Source organism: Medicago sativa, chromosome 3, assembly GCF_051527215.1.
Source record: "Medicago sativa cultivar Bolivia chromosome 3, Bolivia_mono, whole genome shotgun sequence".
NCBI classification, from domain to species: domain Eukaryota; kingdom Viridiplantae; phylum Streptophyta; class Magnoliopsida; order Fabales; family Fabaceae; genus Medicago; species Medicago sativa.
This window is the reverse complement of record NC_140751.1, coordinates 9,979,849-9,992,963: the sequence shown is the minus strand read 5'-3', so window position 1 is coordinate 9,992,963 and position 13,115 is coordinate 9,979,849. Positions and strand designations below refer to the sequence as shown.

The following is a 13,115-nucleotide window of genomic DNA, read 5'->3' as shown; positions in this document are numbered from 1 at the left end:
TATAACTCGTGCCCGTCAGCTATAACACCGTGAGAGAACAACTTGCAAAATGGCTACAAACAACCGAACGAGAATGGAACCACCTCTTCCTAAGGAATATTTTGGGAATTCACTTCATGCAGTGAGTGCTGAAACGACGGTAGGGGAATTGCTGGAGAATGATCTAGGATGGGCAGCATGGAAAATTCATCTAGCTGTTGTAAACCATAATGATAAAGTGGTGTGTAGGTCGGTTGAAGAATGGTTTCGTTCTCCATTTGTGTATCGAACATATTTGTTTTTTGATCCTTACACTGTTATGATGGGTAGCTCACCAAGGTTTAACATGTATGGGAATGAATTTGGAATGGGAAAAGCTTTGGCAGTTAGAAGTGGATATGCTAACAAATTTGATGGAAAAGTAACATCATATCCTGGTCAAGAAGGAGGTGGGAGCATAGATCTTGAAGTGTGTCTTTCACCAGATAAAATGATGGCGCTGGAAGCAGATGAGGAGTTCAACTTCTGTTGTTTGCTCCCATGTTCTAGTCTTTGAGTATGTTATGGTTGTGATGCAAAATCTAAGGTTTTGTTTGGGAGGTTGGAGGGGAAGGGAGGGGAGGGCTTTGGGGGTTGGAAATATATAGAAAAATGGACAAAAAATTCATATTTTTTGAAAGAACAGTTTTTTCGAGAATGATAAACTAATACTTCTGATTAATATACTTTTAATTTTAAGAATATAATAACAACATAGATTGGATTTGAAAAATTCATATAAACCCTCCATAACCCCCCAAAACCCTCCCCCAATACAATTTTTGAGTTCCCTCAAATGAGGGGGATTTTTTATTATGAGTAAAAAATTAACCTCCAAAGCCCTCTTCTCCCAATGTCTTTTATTTCTTCCACTTGCTCCTTCCTTTTTTCCAAAACCTTCCCCTCCCCTCCCCTCCAAACTCCCAAACAAATCCTAAATTAGTTTTAGGAAAATAATTTGTTGACGCCCATTTCACACCTTGAAAGAAAGAAAATGAGATATATATATATATTAATGATGTGATAAAAATTGAGAAATAAATGTTTCAGAATAGAGTGTCCAAATATCATTACTATTGGTTTTACACCGGTATAATACTTTTTTGTTTGCTTGAAGGAACCGGTATAATACTTATATGGTCTCTACTTATATATACTAGTATTTCTATCCCAAATATAAACTAGCAAATCACATGTGCACTCACACTGGTCGAGTGTTTTGTGCTAGATAGTTCAATTCAACATTATATTAAGGTAGAAAATATATTGATTTTAATTTTTTATAAATTTGTTGTAAAGCATTATTAAGACTAGCAGAAAGACGGACACTAACATGCCAATTTGTCTGCTGTTTTTTTACGCGCGCTTAATTATGTTTTTTTGAAATGGCAAAATATTATTAATCAACGAGCCCGTGCAAGGCGCACTAATAAGCTCGGGTGGAGAAAAAAACAATGAAGGGGAAATCGGTTGCCGTATATATCGTGGCTCGAACAAAAACCCCTTTAAAAACCACCCCAAAAACGGATAACAAAACAAGAGTGATGACGCAAACGTATACAAGTTATAGACCACAAGCATACCCCCGCGCGCTTAGTTATGTATAAAATGAGATATCAATATTAACATATACTATGATAAAATATGTTTGGTAAATAAGATTAAAATAAGTTACCTAAAAAAAATTAAAATAAACTCTTTTATAACATATAATATTGTTCATTTGTAGTGGAGTAGTTCCTATTTCCCTTACTGGGAGCCATGATTTCCACTAAATCGAAGATCCAACACACAAATGATTCGTGACTGGTATCTGATGAAAAAGTTCGCTGGAAATAGCATCACTCATATTTTCTATTAATAAATAAATTACCGTTGATATATTATAATTATTCTTATTTTTATTTAGAATATATCAAATAATTAATAAATTTCACTTATTGATTAGTGACAAATATTTATCTCATGCTTTTTTTATTTATCAATGACAATTATTTGTCTCATATTTATTTATATTTATCAGTGTTAAAATTTTATTTATTTATTTATTTTTAAAAATCAGTGACAAATATTTATCGAATTTTTTTATTATATGAATGGAAAATATATGTCCTGTGTTTTTCATATATTTTATTTATATTTATATTTATCAATGACAACTATTTGCCTAATTTGCTTGTCAAAAAAAAAAACTTTTGTCTAATTTTATTTTATATATCAATGACAAATATTTATTCTTATTCTTCTTATTTGAACCAACATTTTGTTTTTATCCTTATCTGTCACTCTTACAAATTTAGCACAAGAATTGTTACATTGATTTCAAGTGAATGGAAGCAAGCAAAGTAGAAACACATAATCAATTTATTCCTAGCTATTTCAAGTGAACGTAGTGAGCTGCAATAACAAAAAACGAAGAGAGATAGCAAAAGAGAAGGAAGAAAGAGAATGGTGGGCCTGAGGAGATCTCGTAAAACAAAAAGAAAATAAAATTGAAAATCAAACATTTTAATGAAAATTACATTTATATCCTTTAGTTTTAGTTTTTCCAAAAAACAAAAACAAGGGTCTTTGTGTCCAAATAAAAAGGTGTTAGTTGCTAAAATAGACCTTCATAAAAATGAGTGGGTCTATTGTAGCAAACCTATATATATATATATATATATATATATATATATATATATATATATATATATATACACACACACACACACACACACACACATACATCCATACATCCATACATATTAATAAACTCTTTTTAATTTTCAATACTTTTCATTTTGGTGTAGCCTATTTAATTTTCAATTATACCCTTTTTAGTTTTAAACTCTTGCCGCGCCCACTTATTGGTGGCAGTTTTCTTTTCAAGTTTTTTCTTACGTACCACACGTGGTTATGGATGGTTGGTGCAATTAATTGTACAGTTAATTTTTATGCACTGTTATTTGAAATTAGATACATTTTCTTTTACCACTATCTTCATTCTTCATAAACATTTCTTCTTTGTACCCTTTCTATCAATTTTCTCACACTTTCTCACCCATTTGCAAACTTATTGTGAGAACCAAAACTTGAAATGGCTTGCAACTTTCTGACATCAAATAAGGTTTGACATTTACATTACATCAATTCATGCCACTTCTTTATAGTGTGTACGTACGTATGTTTATTAACCACTGTATTAAATTTCAATTTATGCATACAACCAAAATCATCTTTGTGACACAACAAAAGAGAGGGAGGAAGATAAGAAGAGAGTAAGGAACATGGCTAAGAAAATAGGGGACCATGGAGGCCACCTCTGGATGATGGAAGGTAAAAGTGGCATTTGACACCAAAGGGTTTACTTATTATTTAGAAAATGTTTGGTAGACACCCCATTGGATATGTGCTTTGTAAATCTCTATTCTTAATTTCATATGTAAGTAATTTTCTTCTTCCCCTTTAATTTGTGGACAATGAGATTGTAATGTCAATTGAAATGATTAAAAAGTCGCAAAATTATTGTGCTTCAAGGGATGTAATTTGAAAAGTAAAATGCTTATATTGGACATAATCAACCATCAACTCACTACTACTGTTGTAATATGAATCAATGTGAGAATGTCATCATGATACAATTTAAAATAACAAAATAATTTATTTTTTTTCAAAAGCAATAATAGAAAATAGAAATAATAAGTTAGGATGGGAGGAAGATTCACATTTAATTGCAAAAAGGGAAATATTTCAGTGACTTAGAAATGGTGTCATTGGTGCCATAGCAGAGATCCTGGCCGTTGATGTGTGTGGGTCCGCGTGGGGATGTGTGTGTGATGTGTGTGTGTGTGGTGGAGATGGAATTGGATGGTGCCATTGGTGCCATTAATGGCACCAAAGTGGAACCCCTAGGGGCATCATCAACATTACTTGGAAAAACAAAAAGATAGTGTATCAACTTTTTCTACGATTCCTATGCCCATATATATGACTATTTTATGTACCCAAAATACTTCATCCAGTCTCAAATATAAGAAAAAATTTCTTTTTTAGGTTCATTGAATAATTAATGTTTTTGCTTTATAATGTAGACTAGATACATTAACTACTCAATGAACCTACAAAAGGAATCTTTTCTTATATTTGAGACCGGGGGAGTACATTCAATAAACAAAGATAAGGACCCAAAAAAGAAAAACTAATTTTTCCATTAATTGCCCACAAGTTTTATATAAGATCATCACATGGCAACTTCTGATTCGGGCACGTAATTTAGTCTTTCTTCCCACACCAACTTGGATACAAATGCATCTTGCTCAGGTACATGTTCCTCTAATTCCCTAACCAATTCCTTGGCTGTGAAAAGACCAAAAAATAGTGAGAATAGGGGGTTGCACCCTAAGCAAAGCCACCGAGAGAGATAGATAGAGATTTGAATATGCATACTCATCTATGGAGGATGAATATGCATGAAACATGAGTGGCATTTATGGGGGTGGGTTTGATGAAGACATTAAATTTTTTGATCCTTATATATGGGCATAGGAAAAAGTTGATACACTATCTTAAAGAATGCAAATTTGTTATTAAGTAACTCCATCATAAGGAGAAGAAAGATGAAACAAATTTGCATTTTTTATTTGCAAGATTGAGAGAATTAATGTTAGGTTTGGAAGTGATAAACCAAAAGAATTAGTTATGCTTGGAAGTGCTAAATCTACAAAATGACGATATGAGGCTCCGAAGTGATAAATATACAAAATGATGATATAGAGAATTAGTTAGCTTGGAAGTAATAAATCTGAAAAATGACGATACATAGGGAATAAGTTCGGCTAGGAAGATAAACAAAAATATATATAATAATTTTTTAAAGATGAATAAATTAAATTTTTATTTTGTAAAATGACGATTGAAGCCATAAAATTAAGAAGATTTTGAGTTTAATCGAGAATAATTATGAAATTTACTAGAGTAAGATTTTCTTATTTTCTTATTATAGTAGTAGTAGTTAGTAGTAGTAGTAGTAGTAGTAGTAGTAGTAGTAGATTAGTAGTAAAAATAGATATTTAAATTTGTTGTGTGAAATTGAAAAAATAGTCGTCCGTAATTATCATGATAATATATTGCCTTTTAAAAATAACAATTATAAAATTTATTGCCTTTTAAAAAGAACAATTATAAAATTTGGTTGGATTTCAATTTTTATATATTAATTTTTTTGAAAGAATTTTCTTATGTATTGTTAGTAGTTTAAAAAAAGAAATAAAATTCTAAAATTAAAAATATTTCGAAGACTTATTAATTTTGCATCCAAAAAACAAATATGCGTGAAAAATTGTTATATCCGTGTTTCATAATTATCCTAGAAAAATTTGTTAGACTTGTGATGATCATTATCCGTAATTTTTTTTAACAAATTAATTAATTTCATATTTATTCGTTTAAATTTGTTACAGTTGTGATAACCATTATCCATAAATAATTTGTTTTTTTTTTTAAAAAAACAGTTAAATTAAATTTTGGAAAATGATCATTATGCATATAAATCAAAGGATCATGAATTTTAAAGAGGACGATTATGAAATTTTGTTGTACTTCAACTTTTATATATTGTTATATTGTTAGTAGATTAAAAAAACAAATACTCCCTCCGTTTCAAAATGAGTGTCGTTTTAGCCAAAAAAATTTGTTTCAAAATGAATGTCATTTTCAGTTTCCAATGCAATAATAATTTTTTCTTTTCAATTGTACCCTCCAATTAATACTTTGCACACTACTTCCAAAGTATTACTTTTAAAACTTACCAATAGTTAATAAAGGATAATTTGGTAAAATAATCATTCTCTTTCTTTTAATCATTGCATTTCTTAATATGTGTTTAAACACCTAAAACGACACTCATTTTAAAACGGAGGGATAAAAATTTTGTTGAACTTCAACTTTTATATGTTGTACTTCAAAATTCAAATTTTGTTGTACATCTACTTTTATATATTGTTTTATTTGCAGTTTAAATCGAAGAAAAACTCGTAGGGCCCGCGCTGGTTTAGTCGTAGTACCTATTTCGCATCTCTTCCAAACAAAAGAAATTGACTCTTTCTCTCGTCGCTTTTTCTCTCTTTCACATCTCTCCTAAACCAAACAGGCTGGTCGTGTTAAACAACACCAAACGTTGTTTTGTTGAGTTGCGCTCTCACGCACACAGAAACACACTCCGAGGATGTTCGGTCTCGCCGCCGCCGCCACCGCCACCTCCTCCACCACTCGTGTTCTCTGTGCAACCCTTTACTCTCCTTCTTCTTCTTCTTCTCTCACTTCTACACATCACTTTTCTTCTCATCATCTTCCAACAACTTGGGTATTTTTCTTCTTCATTTTTACTACTTTTGACTTTGTTTTTGTTCAATGTTATTGATTTTGAAATGGGTATGTTCAGGTTTCTTCATCTTCACAGCGATTCAGTTATATTTCTATCAAAGCTATGGCTGAGTCTGATTCATTATCTGCCCCAAAATCTGCTTCATCTTCTCATGGTAATTCTTGGCTTAAACCCCATTTTTTGTTTTTCACTTATTTCATTTATGGTTTTAGTTTATATTCCTTTTTACCCTAAAACTTTAAAAAAAATAAAATAAAATCACATTTTTATTCAAATGGTTTTTTTTTTTTTTAGTGCACCATACCCTTAAATTAATTATATATAAAAAAAAAAAAACAATGTTTTTAATCAAATGGGATGATTTTTATTTTTATGATTTTTTGTTTATATATAAGAAGAAATAAGAAATTCATAACCATCTAGGATTTAGTTCATTTAATTGATTGAGCCTGTTTTAGTTTGAAAGTATAATGATTTTATGCAGATCAACTTGTATTACGCACTTCAACTTAGTAAAACTAGCTTACATTGTTATACTTAGGTTTTAATTAATATTTAACTTTTGTCAATTACGATTACGAGGGTAAAATGGAGAGAGGAAAAATGATAAGCTTTGAGATATTAGCTAGCTACTTGAATTGGCTTATCAAAACACGCTATAAGCTAGTAAAAATAAACTATAAGCTTGTGAGAAAATGACGGTTACCCAATGGATCTTTTTTAGTCATAGGAGCTTATAAGCTATAAGCTCAAATATGTGTTTTGCCAAACATACACTTAGTACTATTATTTCTCTAAGGACCGGCAGAAATAAGTGATTCAGTTGTTTACATCACAGTTTGCACCGTTTACTATGACCAATTTGCCACTAAAATAAGTGTTTTTTTATCAAATCTATCAATGCACCAAAACTCTCTTCATATTTACTCTTAAGATTGTTTGCTAATGAATCAATATGAACTCCATATTGTAGAAAGTTATGTTAGCAAGCGAGTCATTTACACTACCTTTCATCTGTAGAAAGTTTTAGATCCAGGGTGACTAGGACTCTCCAGATTTATTTACATGATTTTAGACGATACGATGTTTACAATTCCTGATATTTGTTTTCATGAAACAGGCAGCAAGCAAGCTTTGATATCGTTGTCAGACAAGAAGGATCTCGCATTTGTTGGAAAGGGACTCCAGGAATTAGGGTAGTTATTACAATTAATGGATTTTTTTTGTTCATTTTTTAACATGTTAGAATATTATTCTTTTCACGCGTTTGTGTTTTTTTCATTACAATGATAGATCCTTTATTTTAATGTTAGATTCACTATTGTTTCGACTGGAGGAACAGCTTCTGCATTGGAGAGTGCTGGAGTGGCTGTTACTAAAGTTGAACAGGTTACGCAGTTCCCTGAAATGGTGAGTTTACATGTAGCTTCAGTTCTCCTTCTATTTTGTATACCATTGGTACATATCTGGAGAGATTTTATGTCAATGAACGTCGCTTTTCCTTGTGTATTTTGATCAGTGTTATTAAATGGCAACTATGGTGAGGCAGAATTTTTTACAACCACCATAGCCAATTTGTGTAGGAATGCCTGCCATAGGCCGCAATTGTGTGTTTGTATGGCGGATCTTTGGCCCTTTGCCATATTCTGCCATCCACCATTGACAGCACTGATTTTGGTCAAGTTCTATCAGTATGAATTATAAAAGGGTTGTGTTAACCAGTGCCCCCGGGGCACTAGTTAAGAAAGTTAAAAATAGATTTTTTTTTTATTAAAGACAGCAACTTTTTGACTTTTCTGAAGTGAAACATTCCACTTTTCATCATTTCCCAATGTAAAGTTTCCATATTAATTTCCTTAACTAGTGCCCCGGGGGCACTAGTTAACATTTCCCATTATAAAATTAGGGACAATACGCCTTGCATTTTGATTTTGAAATCTCGTACAAATTCGGCTTTGTAGTTCTTAACATAATTTCTAACAATGGCTGTAATGATTTTTCTACACAGCTTGATGGTCGCGTCAAAACTCTTCACCCTAACATACATGGAGGTATCCTTGCTCGAAGAGATCAAAAACATCATATTGAAGCTCTCAGTACACATGGAATTGGTAAGTTATTTTATCAGCTGTGTTATGAATAGTGTTGTCAAATGCAGCTGTAGCGTAGCACAATTTGAGCAAATCTTCATTGTTCCGCAATACACTATTTACTACAAAGTATTGTCAAATAGCAGCATAGCAGCCCTGTAGCGTAGCAAAATTTGAACAAATTGCTATTTTTCGCTATCTCTGATTGATAACATTGTTTATAACAAACACACTGACCTATATAATGAGTTTGAAGTCGTCTCTCAGTTTGAGAGATTTAGATGTTCTATTGATTTGCTGAAAGTTTTCCATTTCAGGTACTATTGATGTTGTGGTAGTGAACTTGTATCCATTTTATGATAAAGTTACTTCAGCTGGTGGCATTGAATTTAAGGATGGAATCGAAAACATTGACATTGGTGGTCCAGCCATGATTCGAGCTGCTGCAAAGGTTGTTTATTAGACTGAAAACGGCAGCTTTTTTTTAAATGATTTTGTCAAAGTTTTATGTAAAATGATTCAGAAAACATTTTGTTGGCCAAATACCATTGAACTTTGGAGAATTAACAAAAAATTACCCTTGTTCATTAATACTGTCCTTCAGCTGAATTTTTATTTTTTCTATTGAAATATCTTTTGAATATAAGATGATAAATTTGTTTTTGAGCAGAATCACAAGGATGTTTTGGTAGTGGTTGATTCAGAAGATTACCCTGCCCTTCTAGAATTTCTTAAAGGAAACCAAGACGAACAGTTCAGGCTAAAGCTTGCATGGAAAGCTTTTCAGCATGTTGCTTCATATGATTCTGCAGTAGCTGAGTGGCTATGGAAGGAAAGTGGGGGAGGTACTGTACAAATTTGTGTCGAATTATTATACGTAACAGTTACTAGTGATAAAGAAATGTCAATTGCAGGAAAATAAAATAATTTACAAATATAATCCTAGAATGGAAAAGCTTGTTCCATACCTAGCAGATTAAATGGCAAACTTAAATTTCATTTAGTTTTTTATTCAGAAGATTTAGAAATCAATGAACGTATTTGAAACTTTCCGCTCTTTTTATTACACTAATGTTTGAAAATTATGAACGTTGTTTTTTTTATAAAATTTTAATTTTGATTAAAAGTAAAAATATAAATGTTTTTTCTTTCAAATTATAGCAGATCAAACTAACGATGATTATATATTTCAATGAAACAAACAATATAACAAAAAAAATATAATCTTAATTCTTTATTTTAATGACACCAACAACGATCTTTATTATAGAAAAATTTGTTTAAGGGTATAATTGGGATAATGAAAAAGTAAGTATAAATATATTCATCTAGTTTGTTACACTTTTTAAATGATACGGGAAAAAAACAGACATGTGGTATTTTAAATTTATATTCATATCATGTTTGTTACATTTGTTTTAATATTTAAATTTATTCTTATTTGTTACATGTGGTATTTGTATTGAAAATTGAGGTTATTTTTGGAAAAAAAAAAAGAAAAAAAAAGTCCAACCCAAAAGTGTTAAAAGGTAGTTTTTTTTATATATAGTATAGATATAGATGACATATTTGATTCCAAAAACTAACTTGCAAGCAACTCCACCAAAAGTGTCTGTATATTGTATGAAGGCATTGCATGATGTAGAGAATATTGGTATTCTGATTGAAATATTTGAAGCATGGTTATTATATTGAGATCCATATTGGAAGAACTATTTTTCAAATCGTGAATCGAATCTTACTTTGAATCGTAAAATATATTGCTAATAGAATACGATATTTTTAAGTAAAAACAAGTGACATGGCTAAATTATAAGCTGATATATCATGTACGAACCCCAATAGTTTTAGATTAAAGTCATATCATATCACATGACTAAAAAAATGGCTGACTAAGCAATATTGACAAAAAGAGGCTGATTACACTATCTCCATGTAATAAATACACACTAGGGATTCGTATGAATTTACTTCAATTTTGTATCGAATCGAGATACGACTTCCATGCATCGTGCTATACTATATTAATCATGATTTCAAGAACTATTAATAATAGTAATGTGCACTATGATTGACTTGTGTTCTCATTTCAATGACAGATAAATTTCCTCCTAGTTTGACAGTGCCTCTTTCACTCAAAAGTATTCTCCGTTATGGTGAAAATCTTCATCAAGAAGCTGCATTATATGATGACAAAAGACTTGCAGAGGTCAACGCTGGTGGAATTGCTACAGCCATCCAACACCATGGGAAGGTGCGAGTCGGCTACTAATTACTTTTATCTAAAAATCTAAAATTACTGGCGATTGTATACTTTAAAATTATATCATGTTTCGAGATGAGAGCTTTTGACTGAAAATTTGCAATATTTTCTAGTAATATTTGTTTAAGTTAATGCCATAACATTAACATTCTTCTGCAGGAGATGTCATATAATAACAACTTGGATGCCGATGCTGCTTGGAACTGTGTGTGCGAGTTTAGAAATCCCACATGTGTAGTTGTGAAGCATACTAATCCTTGCGGCGTAGCTTCACGTGATGACATTCTCGAAGCCTACAGACTAGCTGTTAAAGCTGATCCTGTCAGTGCATTTGGCGGAATTGTAGCTTTCAATGTAGAAGTTGATGAGGTAATTATCCCAATGCAATTGAAAAAACTCGGGTCCTACATTGAAAAGAGATAAGACCTGAAAAGAGTTTATATAGAATGACACCCCTCACCTTACAAGCCAGTGAGAATGAGTTAGGCCTAGTCGAAAACCTAAGAAAGATTACAGGGTTTGTGAAGACAGAGGCTCTTTTCCTAGGTTACATTTTAAATTTCCATCTTAGCGAGGATGAGCAAATGAAATTTTTTTTAATGCTGTTTTTATATGTTTTAGGTTCTTGCTAAGGAAATAAGAGAATTTAGAAGCCCGACCGATGGCGAGACAAGGATGTTCTATGAAATAGTGGTTGCACCGAGCTATACAGAAAAAGGACTCGAGATTCTTCGTGGAAAGTCAAAGACTCTGAGGATTCTCGAAGCAAAAAAGAATGAACCCGGAAAGCTTTCACTCAGACAAGTTGGTGGAGGGTGGTTAGCTCAGGATTCAGATGACTTGACTCCATCCGACATCAAGTTCAATGTAGTCTCAGAGAAGACTCCTCAAGATGGTGAGCTTCGCGATGCGGAGTTTGCATGGTTATGTGTGAAGCATGTCAAAAGTAATGCTATTGTGATAGCTAAGGTACTACCTTGTATACATAATACATTATGAAACTTGTTTATGATTCAATGGAGGTGGTTTACGAATCTGATTTCTTCCTTTGTTAAATTTTTGCAGGACAATTGTATGTTAGGTATGGGAAGCGGCCAACCAAACCGTGTCGAGAGTTTAAGAATAGCAATGAGGAAAGCTGGAGCTGCTGTTAAAGGAGCAGCCTTGGCTAGTGATGCTTTCTTCCCCTTTGGTAAGTGTTAATGGCAATACAGTAATATTTTTTATGCTATGTTGTAAAGAAGACTTGGTTGTAGATTGACTAATGATTCTTCACCGAGAAGATAAAATTGAGTAACAGCAAATTGGTTGTGGATGGATTAATGATTCTTTTTGGTGCATATATTGGGAGAAAATAACATTAAGTAACAATAAATTGTTATATCAGAAAAGGTTTGCATATTTTTGGTCCTTGTAATATACTCTTTTTCCATTTTAGACCCTATTTTGGTCCTTGTTTGGTTTAGTCCCTAATATGATTTTTTTTTCCTTGTTTTTTGTGTTGTAATATAGTTTTTTCGTTTGAATCTTGTATCATGCAGGGATTAATTGCTTATAAACCAAATATTACAGTGACTAAAACCTGAAAAAACCATAAGTATATTATAGGACTAAAATGAAAAAGTTAAATATATTGTAGGGATAAATGTATTTAAACCTATCAGAAAATGATAGTGAATTCTCAAGTACTCTTCAATGAAACTTTATCAAATTAGAACTAGATATAGATATAGAATACTCGTTTTTCTTTTGTTTTAACGAGAATGTGCCTTGACTATTTATGAACAGCTTGGAAAGATGCTGTGGAAGAAGCATGTGAAAGTGGGATTGGTGTTATTGCAGAACCAGGTGGTAGTATAAGAGATCAGGATGCTATAGACTGTTGTAATAAGTATGGTGTTTCACTACTCTTTACCAATGTGAGGCACTTCAGGCATTGATCATTTTTGTTATAGGAAAACTTTCTGTTTCAAATATCTAAAGCAGTGCTTCTGAAATATGTTTTTGACATCAAGTAGGTCATAAGGATGTTGTACTATATATTTTATCAGCGTTGTTAAATAGCGGCTATAGTGGTGCTATAGTGCTACAACGCAGAGGAACTTGAACAAATTGTTGTTTTTCCATATGCTATTTAGCTTAAAATAGTCAAATGGCAGCTAAAGCGACGCCATATCATTGATGTGTAGCGGAATTTGAACATGTCGCTATTTTATGCGATCTGACAAAATTGCATTTTATGTATCAAAATAATGCTTTTTAATTATGTTTTTATTAGCTTTTTGTTCTTGAAAATTGTGTGATGTGGTAAATCAAACATGAACTGAATCAAATTAGACATCATTGTTGCAGCTATAAATTTATTATGCTATATTGAGAT

At 31.8% G+C, this 13,115-nt stretch overlaps 2 protein-coding genes across 2 annotated transcripts; both read left to right on the top strand.

The window, feature by feature from the left end:
• The first annotated feature begins 6 nt into the window (after nucleotides 1–6).
• LOC146935576 (BAHD acyltransferase DCR-like) lies at nucleotides 7–550 on the top strand. The gene has a single exon (XM_085757639.1). It carries the CDS (start codon nucleotides 50–52, stop codon nucleotides 533–535), a length of 486 nt encoding a protein of 161 aa, XP_085613765.1. The 5' UTR covers nucleotides 7–49; the 3' UTR covers nucleotides 536–550.
• Nucleotides 551–6,190: 5,640 nt separating this feature from the next.
• Nucleotides 6,191–13,001, top strand: LOC146935575 (uncharacterized). The gene is made up of 12 exons (XM_085750730.1): nucleotides 6,191–6,361; nucleotides 6,440–6,536; nucleotides 7,503–7,578; nucleotides 7,696–7,792; nucleotides 8,391–8,493; nucleotides 8,790–8,923; nucleotides 9,143–9,317; nucleotides 10,572–10,726; nucleotides 10,895–11,104; nucleotides 11,357–11,704; nucleotides 11,801–11,927; nucleotides 12,524–13,001. The coding sequence occupies exons 1-12, from the start codon at nucleotides 6,224–6,226 to the stop codon at nucleotides 12,673–12,675; spliced, it is 1,812 nt and encodes a 603-aa protein (XP_085606856.1). The 5' UTR covers nucleotides 6,191–6,223; the 3' UTR covers nucleotides 12,676–13,001.
• The last annotated feature ends 114 nt before the right edge of the window (nucleotides 13,002–13,115 follow it).